This window comes from Phaethon aethereus (genome assembly GCF_964289735.1).
Source record: "Phaethon aethereus genome assembly, chromosome: 7".
NCBI lineage: Eukaryota > Metazoa > Chordata > Aves > Phaethontiformes > Phaethontidae > Phaethon > Phaethon aethereus.
This window is the reverse complement of record NC_138583.1, coordinates 6,471,052-6,497,372: the sequence shown is the minus strand read 5'-3', so window position 1 is coordinate 6,497,372 and position 26,321 is coordinate 6,471,052. Positions and strand designations below refer to the sequence as shown.

General features: G+C 38.2%; 1 protein-coding gene across 1 annotated transcript in view; it reads right to left on the bottom strand.

The window, feature by feature from the left end:
* CTNNA3 (catenin alpha 3) overlaps nucleotides 1-26,321 on the bottom strand; it is a gene marked incomplete at its 3' end in the record, with an annotated part of 517,670 nt that overhangs the window by 177,587 nt on the left and 313,762 nt on the right. The window contains exon 9 of the mRNA XM_082002095.1: nucleotides 6,485-6,577. Coding sequence (XP_081858221.1) covers nucleotides 6,485-6,577 — 93 coding nt within the window. The remainder of the gene's footprint in view (nucleotides 1-6,484; nucleotides 6,578-26,321) is intronic.

Here is a 26,321-nt window from a genome sequence, read left to right as displayed (position 1 = left end):
TTTATGCTCTGAAATTTAAACAGAAGCGCTGGAAATTTCTGAGACATCTTCAAGAGTGTGAACACACCAGAACACCTTCTATCCTTTCTAAGCTACCCCAAAGACAGTGATCTCTCTTCAAAATTCCCCCATGAAGTTGTGCAGGAGTTCATGAGTGAAATCACAATTTCAGCTCCCCTGTAAATAGCATTGAGAACAACAGAAGTATTAAGCAGTTTCTTACATCTTAATCAGTGAATTTAGGAGCCTAAACAGAAGATGGACTCTTCTAATAGAATCTGGATGAAGAAGAACAAACTATGGGACTCAATGAAGTCAGTCCATGTGTCCCTGCTAAATAAATTTGGAGTGAAACAATAAAGGGTTTCTTCTAAAAGGCAGTTTATTTTCATAAGCATGGAATCTAACAGAGTAACACTCTTTTTTTTTTTAAGATCAGATTTTTCAATATGGATACTTTGTAATAATATAATTCTGCCACCTTAAAAGTTGTCAGAAATCTGGTGTGAAATATTCTCAGAAGGTTTTTGCAAGACTAAAGTCCGCTGTCATGAGTCATCAGTCCAACTGGCTAGAGTCTAACCTCAATTGTTCTGCATTTCCCACTCACTTTCATACACCTAGAGAATTACTAATTTAGTTAGCTCCTAATTAGCTTTTTGGTGTTAGTTACAGCTTTTACTGTAGGAAGTGTTGTAGGAACAGGACTAACAAACATGTCTCTCTTTCCACGTATGGCAACTTAACTCCTTACACAGTATTTTGCTAAGGCGTAAGACAAACTATAGGTGCCAATGCACAAAGTAAATGAGGGTGGGAGAAGGGAGCTATGGTCACTAAATGAACTACAGAAGACATTTCTACTGAATGAGAAATAGGATAAGGGAGAAACCAAACACACCTAGATACCCATTTGCTGAATATTACAAATGCCGTAAACCAATAGGTAAGAGCAAGTAGTAAATAAAGCCTGTGACACGAAGCTTACTGACACTAAACGTTTTATTCTTCGTCAATAAAAAGTTCTGAACAAGCAGTGCAGGGCAGAAATGCTATCACAGGTACCAAACCCTGCCTACAATTGGGCATTCCACTGTAGAATAATTTTAAGATTAGAGGCATCAAGGTATTATAGACATCAAGAGAACTAACACATCAACTACAAAACAAATAAATCAAAATCCTATCAAATCTCAAATACTTGTTTCCAAACTGAAACACTCCACATACATCAGTAGCGAAACTGAAAATCAAGACATGTTAGAAGCATGCAGTTTGTTTTAAAAATAACTTCCCATTCATACTTTTCCTCAGTAATTAGTCATCAAGGCAAAACACTAGCCTCTAACTGCTGTTACACCAGCATGTGAGAGAATACAGAACCAAATGTTCCATGGTTCTCCAAAGAAACAAGCCCTTAGAGTGCCAAGGACTAAAAGGAAGCCAGCTTCCACCTAAGCAACAATAAATATTTCACAAGACAGATTCTACCATATTAGGATACAAATCCTGGTCCTCAGCCTCCTCACTTAAAAGCCATGATGAACATGTCCATGTTCTATTGGACAACCTAGTCTGTACTGCAAGTTGTTCTTTTTCAAAGCAAGCTGGAAGGTGCCCTTGGCACCGTATCTTGCCACAGGAGTCAACCACACCAATCCACCTGGATGCCTGAGAGCCGTGAGGTCTTACAGTGGCTATGCTGCTGATGTTCTGTCATTAAAAGGTCCACTCACCCACCTCCTCTCCTTTCAAGTGGTTTCCTCAGAATGGTGCAGGGCTACGGTAGGCAAAAAACTCCTCACACTGTGAACACTTACAGGCAGCAGGTAACTGGGGTAGGGGAAGAACAACATCTGAACTCTCAAGCTCAAGCCTGGTACTAGTTAGCTGCAACTGGCACGTGCTGGTTTTAAATTCTGTTGACATCTCAACTAAACAAAACTGACCTATCCCGAGTTGTCCAATTAATAGACACACAAAACAGAGCCACCAATTATGGATTAAACTTGATGCTTCTGCACACACACTTGGATTGGGAAAAATCAAGGGTTTAGAGGCCCAAAAAGAGGCTGATGAAGATCCTGGCTGGAGAAACAGTCCTGGAAGTGAGGAAACATGCTGGAAGTCAGAAAAATCATTAAGACAAATACTGGGAGACACCCAGGGACCTTGGACAGTAAGGCCCAAGACAGGTGACTGCAAGCAGAGGTATAGGACAAAACCAATGTAACTTTCTGCCCAACCTTCCTGGACTAGCGGCAATCTCCCTGCTTGGAAGGAAAGTCGAGACCTAGGGAAAAAAACACTGTGGGGGAAACAAATGAGTGAGCACGCGGTATCATCAAGCAGGGTAAAAACTGATCTCCCTGGTTCTTAAATAAACCCTAGCATCCAGATCTACTACGGGTTGCAACTCTATCTTGCTTGTGACAAAGTTTTTGGCCTACCAACAAGGCGCTCGCTCTTCATTGTATGTACGCGGTAAATGATGCACAGTGGGCACTACTTTTTAGCCACTAACTCCAATAGCTTGAATACAAAGATAAAGCTCAGCAGACAGCATTCTCAGAGACAGTATCATTACCTGAGCATGTACACTTCACATCATAAGTGACCACGAATTTAACTGGCTCAGCGTGCATTTCATACCCATTGAATCAAGGTCTTCCACATAATATATTTTGCATCAGTAGCTAGCTATTAAGGAGGGCATTTATGTCTTTGCAAACTTCCTCCAGCAGCTTAGGAACTAGTTCTGAAATACACCGCAATATCTGCCTTAGGTTCTGATATATTCCTGGTGAGGTGCAAGCTAAGAAGAGAAATGAGGTGGACAGCTTCACATACATTTAAAACAGCTCAAGATGCAGATTCATCTCCGCCCGCTTTTTTTTAAGGATATTTTCCCTCAGCTCCATTTTTATTTTTTAAACACAAAGAACAACTCAGCCTCTAATGGATTTCCCATTACACGGATTTTCTTCTCACCTAATAGGTTTATAACTATCTGGTTTTCATCTACCTCTCAATACTTAGAGAGAAACGGAACTCACTAAAAATACTGAGATCTGAGGTTGTGGTTATACCTGTGTACACCTTCTCCTATTTTAAAATATCTCATACAAATACCGCATGGGATTTTTCAAAGTTTATTTATCACCATAAACCATGAACATCCATGTATTTTTCCTGCATTTTGCTTCCTTGCATGAGGTACCAGAACAGATGGGGCTCACTGCAGAACTGATCATCCTGTGCCATTTCAGTAACTGGTAGTAAGCTCTAGTGAGATCTGAGTCAGCATGAGCTCATCTTCAAAGGAAGTAAGCCTAAAATTTGCTTTTTTAGGTATGGTTCTGCCAAAACAAGCCCAAACCTTCTGTTCCTTAAAACTCTCCAGGGATCTTTATGCTAATAAAAAGGCTCTAGCCAGAGCCCTTTAACATGCTGAAGCTCTTCCCAGCTGCTGCCTTCAGACTAGACCCTTCTGATGTCCATTTTGAAACATCTGTTCCAGCTTTAGACTCAAGATTACTCTTCCCCTCAAAAACAGCAGCTCAGGATCTGTTTGCATTAATGCTCTTGGCACTCCCTGGCTTCCACTCCCTCAGGGAGGAGTATGCCATTATCTCTCAAGTGCATCACAGCACCTCCACTATGCATGTTTCTGACAAACACGCGTTTCAGAGAGAACAAGCACACCTTCACCTACCTTGAGTACCGTTCACTCTTGCTTCTCGGTTAACCTGGGATAAGCATACAGTGTTGGGGCATAATTCGCATATCTAAGGCTTTCAGCTCCATCCAAGACCTGATCCATGGCTTCCTTCTCACCTCCTCCCATCCTTCAGAGCCTGTTGCAGAAGGCATCCTTACTCCTCAAGCTCATCCCTCAGCAGAGGTCCCCAACCCAGCAAAACCAGAGGCCTACCTTAAGAGAGGCAAGGAAAGAGGACCCAGTACTAACACAGAAGCCAGGCCAAGTAACAGTCTAGATTGTCCTTATACACACAGGTTTTTCCGGATCTTTTCTCCCTTGTTCTTTTTGTTGCCCTGGTGTGCAGGATACACTTGTTGAACCACCTGAAAGCTAATTATCCCAAATATGAGGTAAATGTAAAAACCTACCAAGAATTTAGACAGAGAAGCCAGACCCTTGTCTGCTAATCTCTCGTTTCCTACATTTAGGATATTTTTCCATCTCTGTATTGACCAGTTTACCATTTTTCCAGCTCTATATTGACAGGTTTACCCTCTTATCAGGCATCTTTGTCTATTCTAGAGGACTAAATATTAGAAGACCCAGAGACTACTTCAAACGTGCAACCAAACTGAAGCGTAAGAACAACAAACCCAAGATCTGTCTTAGCAAAACAGCTCTATAGATTTATAACCTTGCTGTTAAAAAACAGACGCTTCTTTACTTTTGTAGGCTCTTTTCCTTTTCTTTCTTTCGCATGCATTTGATGATGTCATGATTTAGTTTGCACGCCAGGAACGTAACATGGACTCCCGCATAGAACAAGTGACATTGTAGATGGCAACGCTACCTGGTAACATTCAAGAAAATTCTGCCAACCAAAGGCTGGTAATGTGAACAGAAACAATTCTTCCTTCATCAAAACATATGCTAGCAGCTACTTATTTGTTCTATTCATTATTATTGGTTTAATATTAAATATTCTTAAAATTAATTTCTCACGAAGTATTCATGCAATTTCAGGAACAACATTATGTGTTACATACCAGCTCTCACATATATGCCTAGCTTATATCAGTTATTAAATAGGCGAAATATTTGCTAATACTCTCACATGAGGAAAAAAAATACGGTCAGAGTTCAGACCCTCTACATTTTAACTACAGTACAGCATAACTAGTAACACGTGTGTCTATGAATTCTAACAATTAAGAGGCTTTCCTCCATGGTTTGCCACTTCTGTATCTGCCTCTTCCCCAGTGCTACATGGGAAGTTTCACTGGTCAAATCTGCAGAACTCCCAAGATTCCAAGGTGTTTTCTGTAGGTGTTGTTTTCATTGCTATTTTTTTGGTTGGTGCGTTTGGGAGGTTTGGGTATGGGGCTAGTTGGGTTTTTTTTTTTTCTGTTTTAACTCAACCATTTCAGAGTTCAATCCAAACCACGTGGTTCCCTTAAAGATATACATTTTTCAGAGCATGTAAAATCCCATTTTTTACGCTAAAGATTTAAGAACAGCAAGGAGTTCTACAAGCAAATTTCCCAATTCCAAACTCTAACTGATATGCCCTGCAGGGGTCTTAAGCAATAACTATTTTCCCTGTGGAGGATTTTTAAATGATATGGCATAATCCAATGTACAGAAAAATGCAGGAGACTTATTCTGCTATTTCCCACTTAGGTAGAACACCAATTGCTTTCACAGGAAATGGTCCTTATCTACGAAAGTAGCAAATCCTGCACAATGAACATACCAATATAATCTTACTATGTGCATACCACATTCTCTGTTTAGATAGACCTATAATCATCAGCTAATTCACCTCTGTTTTACCTCAAGGTGAAAAAAAAGGGGGGGAACCATAGAAACTCCCATTTTACTATAGGAAATTAAAATCCTAACAACTTAAATGGCTGCAGAAAAAAATCAATACTTCAGTCAAAATTAGTTTTTTGGAGTTTCTGATATCAGATGCAATACTGAAAGTGTAGGTTTTCAATTAAAAAGCTACATCTGCATGGATAACAATGTATTATAAAGGCGCACTTCTACCTCAGTAGAAACAAAAAAGCTGGAAGAAGCTATTCCTGAATTACTCTTACAAGCCAGCAATCTTCTAACAAGAAATCAGATTCACACAAATCAGTAAAATCTTTGCTCTAAATATATGTAGCTACAGACGTTTTTTATATCTCTATAATTCTGAACGTGACAAATACACAGTGAATACATTTTTAGAAGATATTAAGTACCAACAAATTACTGTAGCTCTGGTGGTTTTCATTCACTTGCTTAAGACAAAAGCTCAAGTTTTTGAATTGTTGATAATCAGAATTCATACTTTAAGATTCACATACAGAAAAAACAAATCTATAATAATGTTTCAAGTTAGTAAGTAATAATATTGCAAGTTAGAGGTCAAAATACATACTGCTTTCCAAGAGTAAAAATACTTCCAATTTGCCTATCATGTTACACTGTTCATTAAACCAGGTTTAATTTCAGAAATGGAGCAGCATGTTTCTTCAATCGCAATTTTTACAGTTTTTTAAAACTCTGTCAATACAGACTGTTAACAATTCCTATGTTAACCACTAAGAAAAAATAAATTAACTGAGTATTTGCCCTTGATTTATCATTTGGTTTCCATTTAGTACACTAACCTGTGTGAATGGAATGTGAATTTAGACTGAGGGAGCATGACTAAACATTTATGTTGTGTGACAAAAATAAAGTGTATGCTCAGTGTGCTGTAATGGCAATTAATTGAAAAACTCATACCTGTGGGCACAAAGTCTCTATGTGATTAGCTGCCATTTGGACAATTTTCATTCCATCTTCATTTGTTGACAATGAACAAGCAAGATGAGCAACCTTAAATAAACAAACAAGAAGTTTTGTAAGCAAATATTCATCCCCGGATTCTCCAACTTGCCAAAAACATCACTGCTCAAAAACCTTCATTATTTGAGGAATTAATTGTCAAAGAACAAAGGGGGGGAGGGGGCGGGAAGGAAGGAGCTGTGGAAAGGCATGACAGTAACAAGAAATCTCATGACCTCTCCCCAATTTAGGTTCAGCACAGAATAGCTGCAGTGGTGCTTAGGAAATTTCAAAGATCAGGAAATTTCAAAGATCCTAAGGCTTCAGCTAGATTGCCTGTGATCATGCCTGTTAATTTTTCAGAGCCCTTCAAACAATGTCCAGCTCTTTATTTTTTTAACTTACTTTTAAGACCTTAAAGATCAAATAACATTTGCCTTGATTTGTTGTAACGAAATACAAAATGATTTATGCCCTAAGCTATCCACAGATCATTACTTTAATTAGGGGTACGATTTTCTGCTGATATAGTCCTATCAGTGCAACTACGCACAAGGAAATTTGAAATCTGTGAAAGAACAAATCCATCTTCTGTTTTATTTTACTATACACCGTGGACATACGGCTTCCTTTATAGGAAAAAAAGCTCTTCCATGATGCTCCACAGTTCAACAAGTTTGAAGAGATGAAGAGCACTCACTTCAGCTCGCTGCAACTCAACATCAACACATTGTAACAGACAGGCTTGACAAAGGCACAAGAGGGTTGGGATACAGGGATCCAGTAGACCTTTTCATCCTACTGAAGTTACATAAACTACTACACACTTGTTAGTCTTCATAGCCTTCAATGAAGTAGCCGTATTACATATGTATCACCCCTATGTTAATGCAGATCACAAACTGCCTGAGAAATAGACCTCTGTAGCACTGCAAATACCAACACAGATATAAACACAGATATGCATAGTTAATTTGTAATTATTCAAAACTCATGCAATGAGTTCTACAGTCCAGCTGCTGCAAAATAAAGGCAAGTCTTCATTTATCAACATTATCGGACACTATTTCTAACAAAGAACAGTAGTTCAATGACGATCTATTACCAAAAGCTTCTATTATTCTTACTTAATTGATATAAATAATTACAAGGATTTAGTGCCTAGACAAATTAATTACTTTTCCTATCCAAAATTCAGAACAGACTAAGACAGACACTTTCTATAGAGGACAAGGGCTAGAATGTACATGTACCTACATAGAAATACTTTATAAACCTATCCCTGGTATTCCAGTACAACTCACTGGCTCCCCACCTGTGCGATGTATTATCTCATCCACATAAAAAATAGGGACTGAAGAAATGCAATTTTCATAGGTGCATTCAAACTGTATTCCCTTTTATTTGAAGTCAACTGCCATGGGTTTTCTAACATAATACTAGAGAAAAATTGGTTTTGATCCTACACCCCCCCTCCTGACTCTTCAGCTATAAATTACTTACAGATGTTTTGCTATCATCATAATACAACTCTAAAAGACACTATTCCCTCCCCTCCAAAAAAATCAGTTATTTTTCTTTGGGTTTCAGGACAGGGTTTTTCAATATTGGTTACAACAACTAATTCATATTGGTTTGAATATTTTTAATTTCTTTGCCCCAGTCAGAGCTGCTTGTGTATCCTAAACGTAACACTGTATTCATTCACACTGCATTAATATACCATCATATATAAAAAGCAGCACTCTGCAAGGCTCAGTGCAAATATTACTGATCTATTACTTAAAGAGCTACTCAAGGCCTAAAGCAGTAACATTTCAAAGGTTAAAAAAAAAAAAAAAAAGAAAAAAAAAAGGCAATATAAGCCATTCCACCAGGACAAAATACATTCTCAGCAGCTTTTCCTCTTTGCCATAAGTTTCCTCACATTTTCCAATTTCATTTCACAGTTCGCAGAAAAAAATTACTTTTAATTTCTTGGGATGCACTGAAAATGTGCAATATGTACCTCTTGTTTATCAGTAAGAACAGTTTTAAGATTGAGTTCTCTGCTGTTAGGCAGTTTTGTCCCTATCTTGATGTGCAAGGCACAGATACAGCTTAAAACAATTTTTTATCCTGTTTCCCAGTTGCACTGGCTGAAACATCTCGGTACAAATCCAGTCCCTGACATAAACTGTGTCATTGAACCACAGAATGAACTCTAAATTAATCTGTGACAATGGCTCTACATAGCAGATCAGTACCTTGGGACAAATTATGTCTATGTTACCAGATCACATTGAGGATTAGAAAGGTAAAAAGGCGTGGCTCTTCTCTGACAAAACATGCTCCAGTTGGGAAGGCTCTCTTAATCCACAAGTAATCTCTTTTGTTTGAAGTCAACAGCCCTGTGTTTTATTTTTTAGGCATATTGAGGAAAAACTGTTTCTGATCTTACATCTCCCCTCCTGATTCTTCAGCTCTAAGTATTCCTTGGTGATGGCCCAATTCATAATAGTATTCTTAAAGCACAACCAGCAAACTAAGGATATAAGCATCAGGAATTTATGTTAAGCCACTGTACAACCACAACCAGAGGTCTGTATTATTTACTTTAGATGTATTTGAAAAATCAATAAAGAAAGTAGTTCTGCTGGGCATTTGGAATTCATACTACAGTGCTATACCAACAGTTAAATTAGTCCTTTGCCTTTCATTTTGATCAACATTAGAAAATCTTTTGCTTCCACGAGAAAACAGGTAGAATTCTCTTCTCCTGTCATTTAAGTGGCACCACTTTTCTACCTGGAGCTTATGCATATGCTTATGCCCAAGCACACCGCAACTTCAAAAAAACTGCAAAATGAAGAGACAATGATTCCTCTCAGTAGAAAATCATTCTCTTTCTGGAGAGCAAAGTTTGTCAGGACAAAGACACAAGTTCGCTTGGAGGATGGTCTGACTGAAATCAGCTCCAAAAGAACTTAAAAAAAAAAAACACCATCAGAAATCTTTCAAACTTTTTTTTTAAACTACGTGAAAAAGCATATTTGTTCAACTTGTACTACTCAATGCAACATGTCTATTCCTAACTGTTCTCTCCAAACATTTTCAAGATACTATGAAAGCAGTTATACAGCTCTTCCTTGAAAACATGAAGAACAGTGAACAAACCATCCACGATGAGTTGTAGCAACATCAATTAAATATACTAATTAAGGTGTAGGGGGAATAGGAAGACTTTGAACTGAGCAGATAGGTGCAGCACTGACAGCAGATAAAATACTCCACTAGCCTGATTCTTAAGATTATGAAGTCACCAAAGACACTATTTTTTGATGCCTATTGCCTGTACACAAAACTTATGCCAATGAACATTTATTTTATATTCCTGAAGTTATTAAACAAGCTTCTTACAGGCACTTCAACTTGTGGTTTTATTCTACTACTGACTTGAGCATTTGTCTGTCTTTATTAAGGGAAGGGGGTCCCTCTCTTTAGAATTTGGTGAGCCACCAACTTTTCAGGCGAGGAGTTGTTGAAGAGTAAGACCTGTGTATACCAGATGCAATCAGTTGATTTTTATTTTTTTTTTAAATCGACTAACCATATTCTTCTCACTGGCTTACACATTACATGGAGAATGCATGTATATCTAGGAGATAGACAGCAAAACTGGAAAAGCTTTTATCTGAAAATGTGTGCATCAACTTTTCCAGTTCCTACTCTTTATCTAACAGATTAAATGAAAAGGAAGAAGTATTTAGAGGCTGAGAAACATTATACATGAGCAAGTGTGCACTGTTGTCAAAAATTCTTCGAGTTGGAAGGCTTTTTACCTTGACTATGCTCACACAAATCCACTCACACTGTGTATCCTAATGTTCGAGCCCCAAGTGGAAGGTACCTTCTTTAATAGAATATACATTCTTTAGTAAGTCCCCAGCTTCTTTCAACCTCAGATTTCCAAATGCTTTCCACTGGAGATTACAAGGCAAAAGGGAAAATACGTGTAGGCAAAACATCTTGGAGATCCAATAATTACTTCCAGTGGATCTCCAGAAAGGTGTGACAAAAAAAGATTCTTCACAAAGGTCTGATAATTTGCAACAGCCAATGCCCTAAAGCCATATATTTCTGGAGCTAATGAAAATAATGTAATAGCCTTTCTCTAGACAAAGAAAAGTGTTCCAAATCCATTAAGAGCCTCAGGACAAGTGGAAGTTCACATCCAAAGTGAGATTCCTCTCCACTGTGGGAGGATCAAGAGGTCTTACCATGGTGAATTTGATGAAAAGAGAGAATCATGACAACACATATGCAAAACCAAATGCAGAAGCGAGATTTTTAATTAGCAAAAGACTACGTAAATCACTGCACTGCCTCACCACCTGTTTCATTCTCACTTGAGAACAGCTTTACTACTCAACTGTCCACACTGAGAACCAACAATTAAATACACCCTGAGGATTTTTTTTTTCCAGTCAAATTCACTGCACTAACTCCCAAAAACGTATTTTCTTGGGAATAGATAGCCTGCCACCTAACTAAATTCCTCTTACGTGAGTTGTACAAAATAAAGCAGCATGTTCTTTAGATGTGATCCCCCTCACTCAACCATTAACAGCTCAGTTTCTTCTCATTATTTTATCCAGACTCCTAACTCACTTATACTGTAAATCACTACAGATAACTAAGAGGTTAATTCCAAGAAAACCTCTGCCACTGCTTCTTGGTGAAGGCTTCTTACTCTTCATAGTAAATACTTCCTCTCAAGAAATTCCTTTCACTGAGGAAAGGCCTGCCAAAGCTCTGCCTACCCTAAAGTTAACAAGATCCTTCACCACACTGCAGGGTAAGGCCAAAGTTCATTCTTTGTAAAAGTTTTTAGCATGCTCTGAAGAACTCACTGGTAACCCAATCCCTCCCATTGATAACCCTACAGATATTCTTAAGACCATGCTGGGAGCATATATAGCCTTGGATGAAGAATGCTCTGCTGATATTTAAATGTTTAGAATATACTCAAAAAGAAGAAAAACAATAATATGTCTAAAATTAAATTTGACGTGTTCCAGATTTCAAAGAAGCTTACTTTGTGTGTCCAAAGACTTCAAATACAGTCTTTACTAGAAAGTTTGGAATACTGATCCTGTCATTTTGACAGTCTTTTTTTCTAAATGCATGTAATAAAGATCAGAACAAAAACCTATCGGTGTTCCTCAAAAGCAAGCACAAGTATTTCTTATACATACCTCTTGAGAACACTAACCAGCTATACACTTCAATGCATATACAAACTTACCAAGTCACTGACATGACATAACATTACAGACATGACGACTGTAATGTAGGGGGTTCAAAAGGCATAAACCAAGACCAGGACCTTGCTTTGCCAGAAGTTTCACAAAAGGCAAAGCGTCAAAGACCTTTTATCTTTGTCACAGCCAAACAGATGGGCACCAAATACAAACAAGGGGGGGGGGGGGGGGGGGGGACGACAGGCAGAGACAGAGGCCGATGGACACAAATACAATAAAGCAACCAACTGAGGTAAAGATTAATCTTGAGTAATCACAGTTCAGAGATACTTCATTTGTAGGAGTTGAGAGCAACTGAATACTAAACTGGGAAATAACATTTGAATTTCAGCATTACAGCAATCAACATGGCTTCTGATGTACATTAGCTACTCTACATAAATTAATTTTTAATTGTTATTCTGCTCTCCTCCAACTATAAATGAAAAATGGTACTTACATATTCCTTGCTTCTAATTTTGCAGTATACAGAACTATCTTCTGTAAGTTTTTTACATGTTCTTAGCTTCTACCACTAGCTTTATTCATGAAACCTTGGAAAGTCTTTTGAGGAAAATAACTGTTCATACAAAAAAATGCCATGGAAAAGGTAGGAAGGTCAACAATAAATAATGACACTCTACTTTTTAAGGAAAAGGCTACATTGATGTATGTGTTTCTCCTAGTCATTGCCACATTTTTATATGCATTTGTGATTACTATGTGCATTTTTATGAGCTTAATAAAACTTACATACACGAGAATATTTGTTTAGAGTGAAAAAAACATATTCCTGTGGACTGAAAACTTACCTCCAGTGGACAATAAAGTAGTATCACAATGTTGCTTGTATTCTAGCCCATTTTCTACCATAAAACTTAATTTCTTTCCAGATCAAGTTAAACAGTAAACCTGAGCTATTTATAAGCTGCTGCCAGAGTTTATGTTATTTTTACACTGTTTATAAAATGCTTTCGGATACTTCAGGTCAAAAGTTACACTATTACTTTAATTTTTATTAGTTTTTACTGTTGCGGGAATAACGTTAGGAACTATAGTCAAAAATAAATTTAACTTATATTATGCTGCGTTCTCTGTCTCTTTTAGCTTTTCATCTTCTCTCCCAGAAAGATTCTTGACTCTGTGAATTTAACTGCTGTAGGGCACTATGTATCTGCAAGTCTCTTCGTTCATCTTTCGGTTCCTTTTGCACTTCTCTTAATTTTGCATGTCTCTATCTTGCATTTTCAGCAGAACTGAATTACACAGTACTCCATTAATGCCATAATCACTACTGATTCGACAAAATTAGCTCTTCCTTGCACACCGGAGGCTTATCACTGCCACTGTTCAACTGTAACCAACTACCTTGTTAACATAAAGAAAGCCCTCAGAGTATTATGTAACTTTAAATGTTTCCTGTAATATTATTTGTCAAGTATGCTAAAGACTCTATTTCCATAATTAATTATTAAAGAATATTTGAATATCAATGGATGTTCTGGTTTTTGTTGTGTGGGGTTTTTTTTAACCAACATAAATCTAAAACAACCCACTGTAACCTGTTTATTTCGAGTTCCATGTGCTCAGACAAGTGTTACATCATAAAAGTTCATTTAGGAGATTGTTTTGATAAACTGGGCTTCAGCCAAAATAAAAACAGAAAATAAATTAAACAAACAAAATACTCTAAGGCAAAGACCATACATGTATGACAGAGAATTCTGCACAGTAACATTTCAGAAATAATTTCCTTTTCAGTAAAGGTGTCAGTCTTGATGCAGAGCCCCAGTAAGCTTTCTCTCACAGCTTCAGGTCACAGTAAAGACAGCTGACAAACTACGTTAAGCATTCCTTCTCTAGACCTCAGCGTGCAGAGACCTGGTTACAACCAAAGAAAAGACACTCTACTTGGGTTACATTTGTACTCTGGCAACCCAAGGTAGCTGAAGAGTCCACTAAACAGAAACCGTCTATAGGCATGACTTGTGTCTCACTGACACTTTCCCTAAAAAACATACCATCCAACCCAGCACCAGACTTAATTTACTGGAACACCCACAAAGTGCCCTTTGATACCTGAAGAAAGGTCCTCCCATGGGCCCAAACATAACAGCAGGTGAAAGATCTAAATATAAACTACTTTATGAAACCTCTCCCTTATCACCATTTGCTGAAATGTTAGCAACAGAGGACTTTCCAGCAGTACCACAAAAGTACAGCAATACACAGAAAACTACCTGACAAGAAGAACAGGACAAGCCAAGAACTGACTAAAAAACCAACCGTTTTACTGATTTGTCCCTACCTGTTTCTTCATGCAGACAGAAAAAAAATTGCCAGTATAAAGACAAAAATTTATTTTAGCAGTATATAGAATCATAAAACGGTTTGAGTTGGAAGGGACCTTTAAAGGTCACCTAGTCCAACCCCCCTGCAATGAGCATGTTTGTTGTACAACAGAGACCTACATGGTATTAAACTGCAAGAAAGCATGATTTTCAAAAGGAGAAAGTGACTATCCAATTCGATAACCATGTAATCAATAACCAACTTTTTGATTTTCCTTATCTCAGCCTGACAACAAACATGGCAAGTAAGATAGCAATTAACCATGGAGAAAGAGAAAAAGGCCATCAGTCATGCACAGAATTAGCCAATTCCTTAGAATTCCTAACAGGAGCAATTAAAACTCACTGCCAGAATATACAGTCCTTGAGGGAACTGGGCACCACACAGGCATTTTTAAACAGATTAGTGAGCTGGGTTCGACTGTCTGACATTGACCTGTCTGCTACTAGCAGGATTTTGATAAACATCTATCACCAGTGAAAGCCAGTAAGGATCAGGGTTGACCAACCAGTTCTCAGAACAAAGACAACATCTCCATTTCCAAACATCCCATTATTTTCCAGTTTTCAAATAAAATACTATCTTAGGAAAGGCAGTATTTTGCCTGTTTCCCTGCATCAACTAATCTTTTTCTATCTTCCTAGGCATTTCAGTGTAAAATTTCCAAATACCTCTTTCCTTCTGCATGAACATAACTTTCTTCATGTAACCCTCTATCTCCTGCACCTAAATAATAGAGGCAAATACAACAAATATAATAAACTGTCTCTAACACACTGAAGATTTCAGGCTATTTTCCTGTATAAAACAAAGGTAAGAGCCAAACATATGCATTAATATATTCTCATTTGTTTTCTTATTACTCATTATTCAAATATTCTATGAAACAATATCCATTACCCTTGTTTTAAGGATGCTTCTGTTAGAATAAACAGCACGTGGTTTTGTCATACAAATACCCAAAAGCCTACTGGGGTGACCTTTCTTTCCCCTAGCCACAAAATCTTACCACACTTCGTGTTGTCAGAATCGAAACCTCCACCTCTGCCTCCGACTGATTAACTGAGATGGAAATTGAAGCGAGGAGATGCAGCGTATTTCCTCCAAGATGCATACACTCTCTGTTATTTACATCTGCGTGAGCCAAGAAGACTCAGTATGCTAACAAAATGAAAGACCGCAGCTCTCACTTAGCACTTAGTAAGTATTAGTGGAGCAGAAGAGGAAACAGACTTATTGCCAGCAGTGTAATCACTTAGTTACAATGCCAGAAAGTATTCTTCTACCTTTCATTTCGATGCAAATGTTTTCAATTACTTAAAGACACCTGACAAATAAAACATTAATTACTTTATTAATGAGAAATAAAACCACAGTTCATGTAACAGTTTTTAAAAGAATTCAAAATAGAAGCAGTCCCCTACAAATATTAGATATTTATCCTTTTACAAAAACAGCTATGCTTTATGCACATTGTTCTGATTCAATAACTGCACTGGTTTAACATGCTACAAACTTACATTTTTGTAAGTAAAAGGTCAATCATACTAAGCATAAATTATTTCATTTGACGATACATGAAAAGCAATTCAACCCTGGAAAGTTACAGAGAACTACTACTCAGAAATGAAATAAATACTGTATCACAATACTCGCCAGAAACTCCTAACGTGGTGGGGAGGGCAGGGGGCGACCCACCAACAAATCCACAGATAATCAAAGAAAATTAAAGATCAGTGCAACAAAACATCAGAATTTAATCTACCTTGGGATCAGCCCTTCACAGAACTTTTGCCCTACATAAAGTATGGCAATTCATTTTCTCTCTAATATTAATACCAATCACTTGCTTCAGCAAGATACAAAGTATACAGCAGTACAGGTTTCTGGAATAGGTATTTTTTGCACTACGAAGTTAATCTATATTCTAGTCCATCCCCAACTATCATTAACTGCTGGTACAAAATTATAAATGTGTGTGGTGCTTGAGCACTTACAAATTGAGGAGAAGAATAATCGGAGAGTCCGCAATAACACATTGAGGGTTAGCTACAGCTGAATAAAGTTTGACATGCAGAATGTTAATGTACATTACCTAGAAGCATAAATGAACTCCCCAGCAACAAAAGAAACAGTTTCTTCTCCATAGTTGAAAAGAAACAAGACAGGTAGATTCAAGCATACACTTCCTCAATAATACAAATTCAGTTCACTGTATTACCAGAAATAAAGTAGCTCACATCAGCCATACCAACTTTGATATTAATTTTCACACATCCAGCATTAACAGTACCTACTTTATTTTCTGCAGGACACAGCACTGTCCTGCAAATTATGTATGACAAATTCAAAAAAAGTAGAACTGTTCATCCTCTAAAACTTACTACAGAATTCAGCATGTCCAATTTATCTTTAAAAAGTAATCTCTTCTTGAGACAACAAACAAAATTTCATGACAATAGCTTGTCCTTTTGTTCACAAGGCTAAGAGCGAAAATACAACCTCAACCTTGGTATCACTGCAGCAACTTTGTTTTTCCCCGCAAACTACTCTACTAAACATAAGTTTAATTCTATTAGCAACAACCAAAGGAGTACTAAAACATACCAATGCACAGGACAAGATTCTACTTTCACTTTACTAATGACAAATCCCAAATACTAGCACTGACTTTGGTTAAGGTTTGCACCAAAAGTTGTCACTGACTTTCCAGAAACAAAAGCTTTCTTCCCTAGATATTTAATTGAACCAAATCTGTACTGCAAAAGTAACGCACAAAACCATTCAACCATGTATACCAGCATACATGGTTAGTAAACTGAGACAATGCAGTACCAATAAAGACAGTATTTGATAACTTAGTGGTAGTAGTACAAATTGGTTAGTACTTGAATGAAAATCCAGAGAGAATTACTAAATGTAGTATGTAGGAACACCGCACTAAAAAGAGATGTACAAGTCACTATCCAGTCCCTTGATATTGGAGACAATCACACACGCAATCCGTTTCTTAAACTGATTAAGATCCAACTGCAAACTAGTTAGGTTTTTGACTCCAAAATCACAGTGAAAGGCTTTTCCAGGAAAAAACACAGATAGAATGAATATATAACAAAAAAGGGCAATAGTATAAAGGTGCGTATCTTTTCATACTGCATGACTGGAAGGATTAACCTGGAAACTTAGGCTTTCTTCTTATCAATCCTGAGAAGCCTTCTCCTCAAATGGGAAAATAATGCTTTATCATGTAAGTAATTTTCCTGATAGACATGCAAAAGCGTAGTCAGAGGTCCTCCCATCCTCCAGAAACAAAACAGAGGAAAAAAAAAGGTGTCAAACTTTTTCCAAGATTCAGTTTGTGGCAGTATCTGAATTCTAGCACTCTGAAAGCCTTCCCAGAGCAAATACATGGTCCATTTCCCAATTTAAAGGAGGATGAAAGTTACTGAAGAAAGCAAGTCAGAGCCTAAAGTACCTTTTGTGATACACAACCACCATCAGCTTCTACCTCACACAAACGCATCAGATGTGTTTGAACAATTCTTTTCAAATATTGGTTTTTCAGAGAGAAAAGAAGTCCCATGTCAGAACTTTTCGTGAGTTAAGTCTCTCTTCCAGTATTCTTGGAACCTTTCCAACCCAACTGTCTCCCTTCAATCTCTGGAACAGGATAGCACCAATTCAGTGTTAAAAGGTGTGCAACCCTCAAAGTGTATTTGCACATAGGAAAAATAAAAAAACCTTAATTTCATTTTCAGAAAAAAATCTGGGTTTACACTTTACAATTAATTGGATGACTCATTCTTTCCCCCAGGTTTCCAACAGTTGAAATGCTGGAAACTGCTGTTTCCTGGAATTAAAATAAAGGACAGTAACTCAGAAGAACCCTCGTAGAGAAAACTATCTTAATGATTACCAGAAAGCAAAGTACAGCCTTTTATATAGCTTCATTCAAGACAGGAAACGGTCACAGAACACAGATGCATAAACTTGTATCTGCCATAAATAAAAAATGCATTCATGTGTCACAGAGTACCACAGGACACAAAATACCTTAATGTTTTCACTGCTATTATAAAGACCTTTAGTCTATTCTTGTCCTGCTTCCACTGAAGAGGACTTGAAAAAATAACATTCAGAGGAGGGCTACTTTACCACTCCATCACCGAACAGTTTTAAGCATAAGAATAATGCATAATAAGTACAAATACTGACCAAAATAATACTCTACGCTGGACTGTATAGCCCTCACGTCCACTGGTGATCAGCTGCTCACACAAGTGCTCCCACAACCTCGTTACTGCTTAAATGGAGCCCTTCACCTCAAAAAAACCCAAAAATTCTGACTCTTTAGAAACTGAAAAAATTTTTGCCAATGAATATTTGGCAACCTAGGAAAAAAAGTACTTCTTTATAATATAGTCTTCTACCGTTGCCTCACGGATTGACAGTTTAGGTTTTATGCCGCAAAAAATTAGGTCTTAAAACGACAAGGCCATTGACCTTACTACTTGCAAAAGGAAAACACCACCTCTTAACACGGACGACTTGATAATGAAGAAAAAACACAAGTATTACTAGTTTTTAGCGGCCTGAATTGCCCTGCATGCTCTCGGCCGCGCACTGCCTGCCGGCGCAGTTTTCTCCTCAGCGCCCGGAAGCTCAGCACTCGGACAGGAACGGCGGAAATCCTCCTTCCAGAAGACGAAAACACGTGTTTGGGAATCTACATTAAAAGCTCGACAGAGAAATGTGCAACCAAAGCCACCCGCTCCCGCTAGGCAGGACCCGCCGCTACTCACCCAGGCGCCGCCAAGCGCTCCGTCACACCACCGCCACAGGGCGGCCGTCGAACTTTCCAGAAGAACCGGCGCGGGGCCGCGGCGCGAAATGGCGGCTGCTCGGGCCCTGGCCGGCCTGGCGGGAGGGGGCGGCGCACGCTGCGCCCTAGTACACACAGCCGCTGCCCGGCTTATGCCGCACCAGGGTTACCTGGCGACCGCGTCCTAAGCCAGCAGCCCTGTAAGGGGAGCCCGTCTAACGGATGGGCGCCCGGGCCTCGGCAGCGGGCCGGGGAGGCACCCCGCGGGCGGCTGAGGCGGCCGCTCCCCCGCCGGGAAGCGAGGGGGCACGGTACGGAGGCAGAAGGGCCTGTGCCTGGAAAGCTTCCCACTGAGCATTAACTAACCATACAGGACAGGCATGAGGTCTGGGTACATGCTAACTCTGAAACTTCCCATACTGAAGTGAATCGAAATTTTAAATTGAAATTTAAAGCTGTAAAGAGGCTTAGGAAGCTTTTTCTGAAATACTCGAGCCAATTGTATTTGCAGTGGCTATAAAGCAATCTGTAATTCACTTATAATGAAGTATATACATGTATATATGCTAGATAACTAAGTTGTCTATAAAGCAAAATAAATGTTATACTGCTGCAGTGGTAAAAAATCTAATCTGTGCCACAGGCATATTACTTGTGCCACTTAGGCATTATATTACGTCATTACTGCATTACAGTATGTTCTTATGCATTCACTATAGGCTACATGTCAAATATCTTGTAAAAATATAATTAATCCTCTTGCTCATTTTTATCCTGCTTTTATCCCTTAAATTAATATCTAAGTAATTTTTCTCAGGTTTATTAGCTTTTTCTTCTCTTTGTGAAGGGTGTCAATGAGCTGCATTCCTGCAGCTACTGTGAAAGCCATCTATAGACAGCAAATTCAAACTGCAGTAGAGCTGGAGGTAGTCTCCTAGCTACTGCAGTTCTAAGGAATAAATGTTGTGTACTAACATAAGATGTTTCTGTGTCAGTGGAAGTCTTTATTTCACATGTTAATGGAGTTTAAAGGTTCATGACACATTTTATAAGAAATCCATGACTCATTTTTGCAATGTGATCTCTGGTCTAGGAAAGGTAAAATTGGTCACAAAGGAAAACACTAAAACCATTTATAAGCCTTGCAACCAAAACTCACATATAAAATCATCCAGATTTCCAAACTGAAGATTACAATGCAGTCTGAAGCATCGTGTGGGCTCACCGTTAAGCACGTGGATAGAATTCAAAATGTAGGACTGTGATCCTACCAAATTCACCCTATGGCAACTCTTACCTTGTTTACTGGCCTTGGAAAAGAGGGAACTTAATTCACTGTTCATCACTATGAAGTTATGCACAGATGAGAAACAATCCTAACATGCAGTAGACATCCATCCAACAACAACAGAGTAAAAGATGCAGGGGTTATGAGTATGTTTCCTCTGTGCAAGGAAGGCTAGAATTTTAACCTATAAATGATTCCTAATAAAAGGCTGACAGGCTACACGTTAGTTAAGCTGAAACTCAGAATGGTGATCTGAGCTTCCCATTGCAAAAGTACATGGGATATAGGTAGTACTGCCTGTCTCTGAGCACGCATTGCAGGCTCATACCTAATTTTTCATCTACCAATATCCCCAAGTCCTTCTTGACAGGGCTGCTCTCAATTCATCCTCCAGTCTGTACTGGTACTGGCGATTGCCCCAACCCAGGTGCAGAACCTTACCCTCAGCCTCGTTGAACTTCATGAGGTTCACATGGGCCAAAGTCCTCAAGCCTGTCAAGGTCCCTCTGGATGGCATCCCTTCCCTCAGGCATATCAACTGCACCAGCTTGACGTCACCCACAGACTTGCTGAGTGCTGAGACTTGCACTCGATCCTACTGTCAATGTCATTAATAATGACATTAATAAAATGTTCCAATGCGGACCCCTGAGGGACACCACCTGTTACTGATCTCCATTTGGACACCCAGCCCTTGACCGCAACTCTTTGGATGCAGCCATCCAGCCATCCATCAAATAGTCCATCCATGAAACTTACCTCTCCAATTTAGCAACAAGGATATTGTATGGGACTGTGTCAAAAGCCTTACAGAAGTCAAGACAGATGACAGCTCTTGCTCTTCCCTTATTCACCCACACAGTCACTCCATCGTAGAAGGCTACCAGATTAAGTCAGGTATGATTTGCCCTCTGTGAAGCCATGTTGGCTGTCTCTAACCACCTCCCTGTCATCCATATGCCTCTTGAGTTCTCTTAGCCTGCGGAATAACAACTCATGTTTTAGGCTAGAAATCTAGTTTCCAAAAAACGAGTAATTATGCAAACCTACTGTCTATGCATATATACACACACATATATGTCATGCATATAGATACATTTCTCTGTCCTCAAGAACTTGAGATCCCTATGGCCAATTTGACACAATAGGGGCCAGATCATTTGAGAGAAGGGTAACAGCCTCTGATAGATGCACTTCTGACAATTTGCATAGGGGGTCACGTCAAAAAAAGAATATTCAGCACCTCCACTGACAGGAATAAACCTCCTCCTTCATCACATATCGCAGCATCAATGTTCCAAGGGAAAAAAACACCAAACCCTAATGAGTACACACACACAGAGATATTTGGTATTTACAAAGCACAAGCTTTAGTAAACTAATGTTAACATTTTGATGATGTATGCCTTTTTTAGCACATTCAGAATTATTCTCAAAATCGGTGACTGGCTCATTACCTATCAGTAGTATCAAAACTATGAGACTTTAGAATCACAATTATCACGATTTCTAATATTCAGAGGAACTTCTAAATGGTTTCTGCAGTAATACAAGAAAAAAGTCACTGCCACTACACTTGTGTCAGCTGTCTTTACACTATCAGAAAAAATGTTAACCGTGTGTTTTATGATAAGGATTTCATGTTGAACCAAGACAATTTCCCTTTTGGAGCTCACACAACTTATAGTATACCCTGCCTCACTGTACTAGACAGCTGACATTTCTAGCTGTTGAAATATGCCCCTGAGACACAGAAAGTCTGATAAATCCCTGGGTTGTTTATATTTTGTTCCCTTGCTTCACACTTATGCAATAAAGGCTGTGATTAAGAGGATTAATGAAAATGTCATCATTTATCACCTGAAGCTCAATCAGTAATAGGAAAGTTGGGCCTTATTTGATTAGTTACATAAAGGTGCAAAATTTCTCGCATTATGAATTCAGGACTTGCTGCAAGGTGCTGGAACTCTGTGTGGCCCAAAATAGCAAGGTCAAAGTCTTAAAGTTTACATATGCTTAGAAGTACATGCTTGACTTTAAGCTAATTTTACTGAATTAATTTTCTTAATTCACTGTTTTGACCACATTAGCTCTCCATTAGGCATCCATCTACCAGCTCCAATACATCAAGAACAAGTTACCTGTCTGTATTTAAAGGCCTCTTTCCATCTGTCTGCCACTTCTCAATTACTGTTGCTAGACTTCTTCTATTAGAATTTAAAGCATCTTTGCATTTAAAGCATTTGCGCATTTTTCCTGTGCTGCCTTTCATTTTAGAAATAATTCCACACACCCTCCACAAATGCCATTACCATCTTTATTCTTCCCTTTTGCATGCTCTCTGCAAACAACGAAACAGAGCAACACCTGACAAGAGAAGGTTTGTAGGCTGTAAGACTGCCTATGCTGTTTACTGACAGCCGTCACATCACCTTGACAAGCAGGTCAGTTTTCTGAAGGACTCTCGGAGCCTTTAGCACAGAAATTAACTCTAGCTGAAATGGGAAAGCAGGGATTTAGACCTAACTCTGGGGCTTACTGGCATTAGATTTGTGTTTCAGACATTTTAAGTTTGGCTTTTTAAAAAGTTGCAGAAAAAAACTGTAAGTAAAATGAAGTGTATTTTTTGTTTTGTAGTTAGATTGGTATTGCTTGCTACAGACCTATCTAATCATAGATTTGCTAAAATTAGCAAAGTCAGTGGTTGGATTTCTAAAATGGATCCACTAAGATCTTTGGATTTAACTGAACTGCAGCAAGGAAGAACCTACGAGAAAGGAATCTCCACTGCCCAGATCTCACGGATGTGCCATAAACAAAACCCTGCCTGAACAGGCAGGCTGCACACTGGGCTCTCTTGTGAAAAAGTCAGACAAGACCAGGGGAGTGCTGAATGAGAACTCTGAATAACATGAACTGAGAATGCCTAGAAATTAGCAAACTGAAGGTGGTTTTCCTCTCAAAAACAAAGCATTGTATTAACTAGCTAAATAAGAGTAAAAAAAAAAAATTAAAAATATATGTGATAAGAGAGGAGATTTAATTTATCAAGGATAGACTGATTATAGAAATCAGTATGGTCGTGTAATGAAAATCCACTTCTCATTCATAAATATTGATTGTACTTAAAAGTTCTCCTCTTATTTATGAAAAAGTCCTCCTAGTCTGCTGACGGGTACGTTTTACTCCCAAAATGCTGACCAGTATTCTGCATGCGTACGTCTCTATGCTAGCTGCTTCATGTTTCATACTTAGATACATGCTCTTTCAAGCAGAAAACCATATTTAAGTTCAGTGTTTGCAGATCGCATTGTACAACAGGATCCTGCATCCTAGTGACAGCTGCTGTGTATGGTTATGTACATGACCAATAGAAGTTAAACTGTGATGCAAAAATAGGGATGATGCTCGTTAACTTATGGTCTTATTTGCTATTCTGACACAAATGTAATTATATGATAATACAACTGAAATTATATTTCGGGTTAAAGAAGAACAGTAACAACAAAAGTGCCAGCAAAAAAATGACAAGCCCTAGACTTGTATCTTATGTCTGGGGATGCAATTCATTAGCATTGAGCTGTCTGAAACTAAAAACTTCTACATAACGGGATTCATGTTTCTTGTCTTCTGAATACGGTTCTAAGAATAATGAGAAAAGATTCTGCTCTCTTCTGATAACCTGAAAGTTAATAAAGATGTTCCAGTAATCTGCCAGTTTGACCTTTACACATGCAGTTGCAGAGTTTTGCCACTGACAGAAGTAGTTTTGTTTTTCAACAGCTCAGTAAAATCAATACTGAAGAACTAGTAAAGAAGCACTGAAATGTTATTTTTATTTAGTCTTTACCAGTCTGGGATCTAAATCCATAGAAATGGGTGCAGTCCTAAGAATACTCAATTCCCTATTGTCTTTGAAGGTGGTAGAAAGAAACCGAAATATTCCAGTTGATGGTACTTTGTATATGCAGCACTTTAATATGTAAAGCAAAATTCAAGGCCAGGCTGGATGGGGCTTTGAGCAGCCCGGTGTAGCGGAAGGTGTCCCTGACCATGGCAGAGGGTGGAACTAAATGATCTGTAAGGTCCCTTACAACCCAAACCATTCTATGATTCATTAATGGTTGGCTAAATTCCATTTTAGATTAAGTTGCTATCTGCCAGGAAACTATGTAAGTGTTACTTTGGATGGCAAACGTGGTGGTGGGGGGGTTGTTAGTTGTCAGAATTCAAGTAGTTTTCTTCCCATGATCCTTAGCTCCAAGTAAAAGAAAAGTAATGTGAAGAGATGTAGTCCTTATGTACTGGATGTTCAGAGGTTAAAGTAATAGCTATCACAGGTTTCTTGAAGGTTGGTTGTTATAGACTAGACTCAGGAAAGCACAAGAGTGCCATGATTTTTTTTAGGGTTTTTTTTTTTGCCTGCATCTTTCCGAGATATGGTGAGTTGCTCTCAGAATCCCATTTTCTGTGTCAGTATAGTTAAGATTTGACATAGAAAGATGTAGCAAATTACATACAAAATCAAAGTGGCAAGTAAGAGCTATCATCTTTCATGATATGAGAGACATCATCTTTCATTGACATCTTTATGTCAATAAAACAGATTGAAGTAGTGAGAATTTTCCCATTGTATTTGAAGATTGAAAATATTTACTGTTTCTATAGAAAATGAAAAGCAACTTACCACAATTAAGTTGCAGATTCCATGTTGAAACTGACTTTTGGAAGAGCTGTTTTGCACAAGAGGCAGATGGTCAAAGCTTTAGTTCAAGAGCCAGTAGCCCCGTGTTTTGCTTTAGAGAAAGGAGGAACTTTCTTGTAGCATGCTGATTAAGTTATTGTCAAGATAGATTAATTTTGATTACCAAATACTTACTATTACTTCTACTGTGCTGGGTTTTGCAAACATTTTAATTAACATGTTTAACCCTGAAAACATCTCAGTTGCACCATATGTAAGTTCTTTCATATTGTTTGCCAAAATGGCATTGTAATTGTAATAGCATTGAATGAAAAAAAAAAAAAAAAAGTATCTCTACATATCTCAAACCTCAATTTCTTTATAGAACTTGCACCAAATAATGGTTTTCTAAATAGAAGGAGTTGATTCATATAAACCCGTACATGGACATTCTTTACTGAGTTCAATGGTGACTGATCTTGAGTTAGCTAAATTCACTTATCTCTGTTTTATTCCAGGTTCCATTATTCATCCACATGACAAATTCATTCTCCCCTTCTGTCTTCTGCTACAGTTTATCTGTCTCATCTGTTTTCCCAAATCTAGGGACCCTGAAACTTCTTGGAGTCTCCAGAGTGCTACTGTAACACACAAATGTGTTAAATGCTACCTTTGAAGAACTTAATTTCTGTGAAGGATGAGCAATTCCATGAGTTTGGCTCACATTAGTTCAAACACATTTTCTGGGTCCAGCTCCTAGGTAAATAGGAGAGGCTCTAAACCAACAAAGTAAAAAATAATTTATACTTAAATTTAAAATAATAAAGGTGCCAATCCCACACTGCCATCATTCTACACACAATAGTTTCATCATGTTAGAGTGGCAAAAAGCTATGAATTCTCCAGGGAAGGTCGTTTAAATTAATTTCCCTTATCCCTACTGTTGTGCTCTGCTATCCAGCAACAGAGGCAACTTCCACAGATAAGGGGCCGGGAGACCTATATTAAGCAAGGAGTGCTTGGACCCAAATTATAAGCTGTGAAGCAAGGTTCTCCCAATACATTCAGGACATCAGTCTCATAATTTCAAAAGTTAGTTTTAGAAGTAGCTAAAGTAACAAGAGACAGCAAGTTACTTTTATCCAAGATCTCAATATTTGTTTTCAATAAGTAAATTAACTTTAAGACTTTGCCAGTATTTGTATCGTTTGTTCCTATGCATCTTGTATCTTGTTCAACTAGAAAGTGACAAAACAATTTACTCCTCTCTCTATATCTTTATAACTCAAGGTTTTTTCCTCCTTTACATGTTCTAACTTCATTTAAAAAGAATGATTTCTTAAGGAGAATTCACCTTCAATAGATGT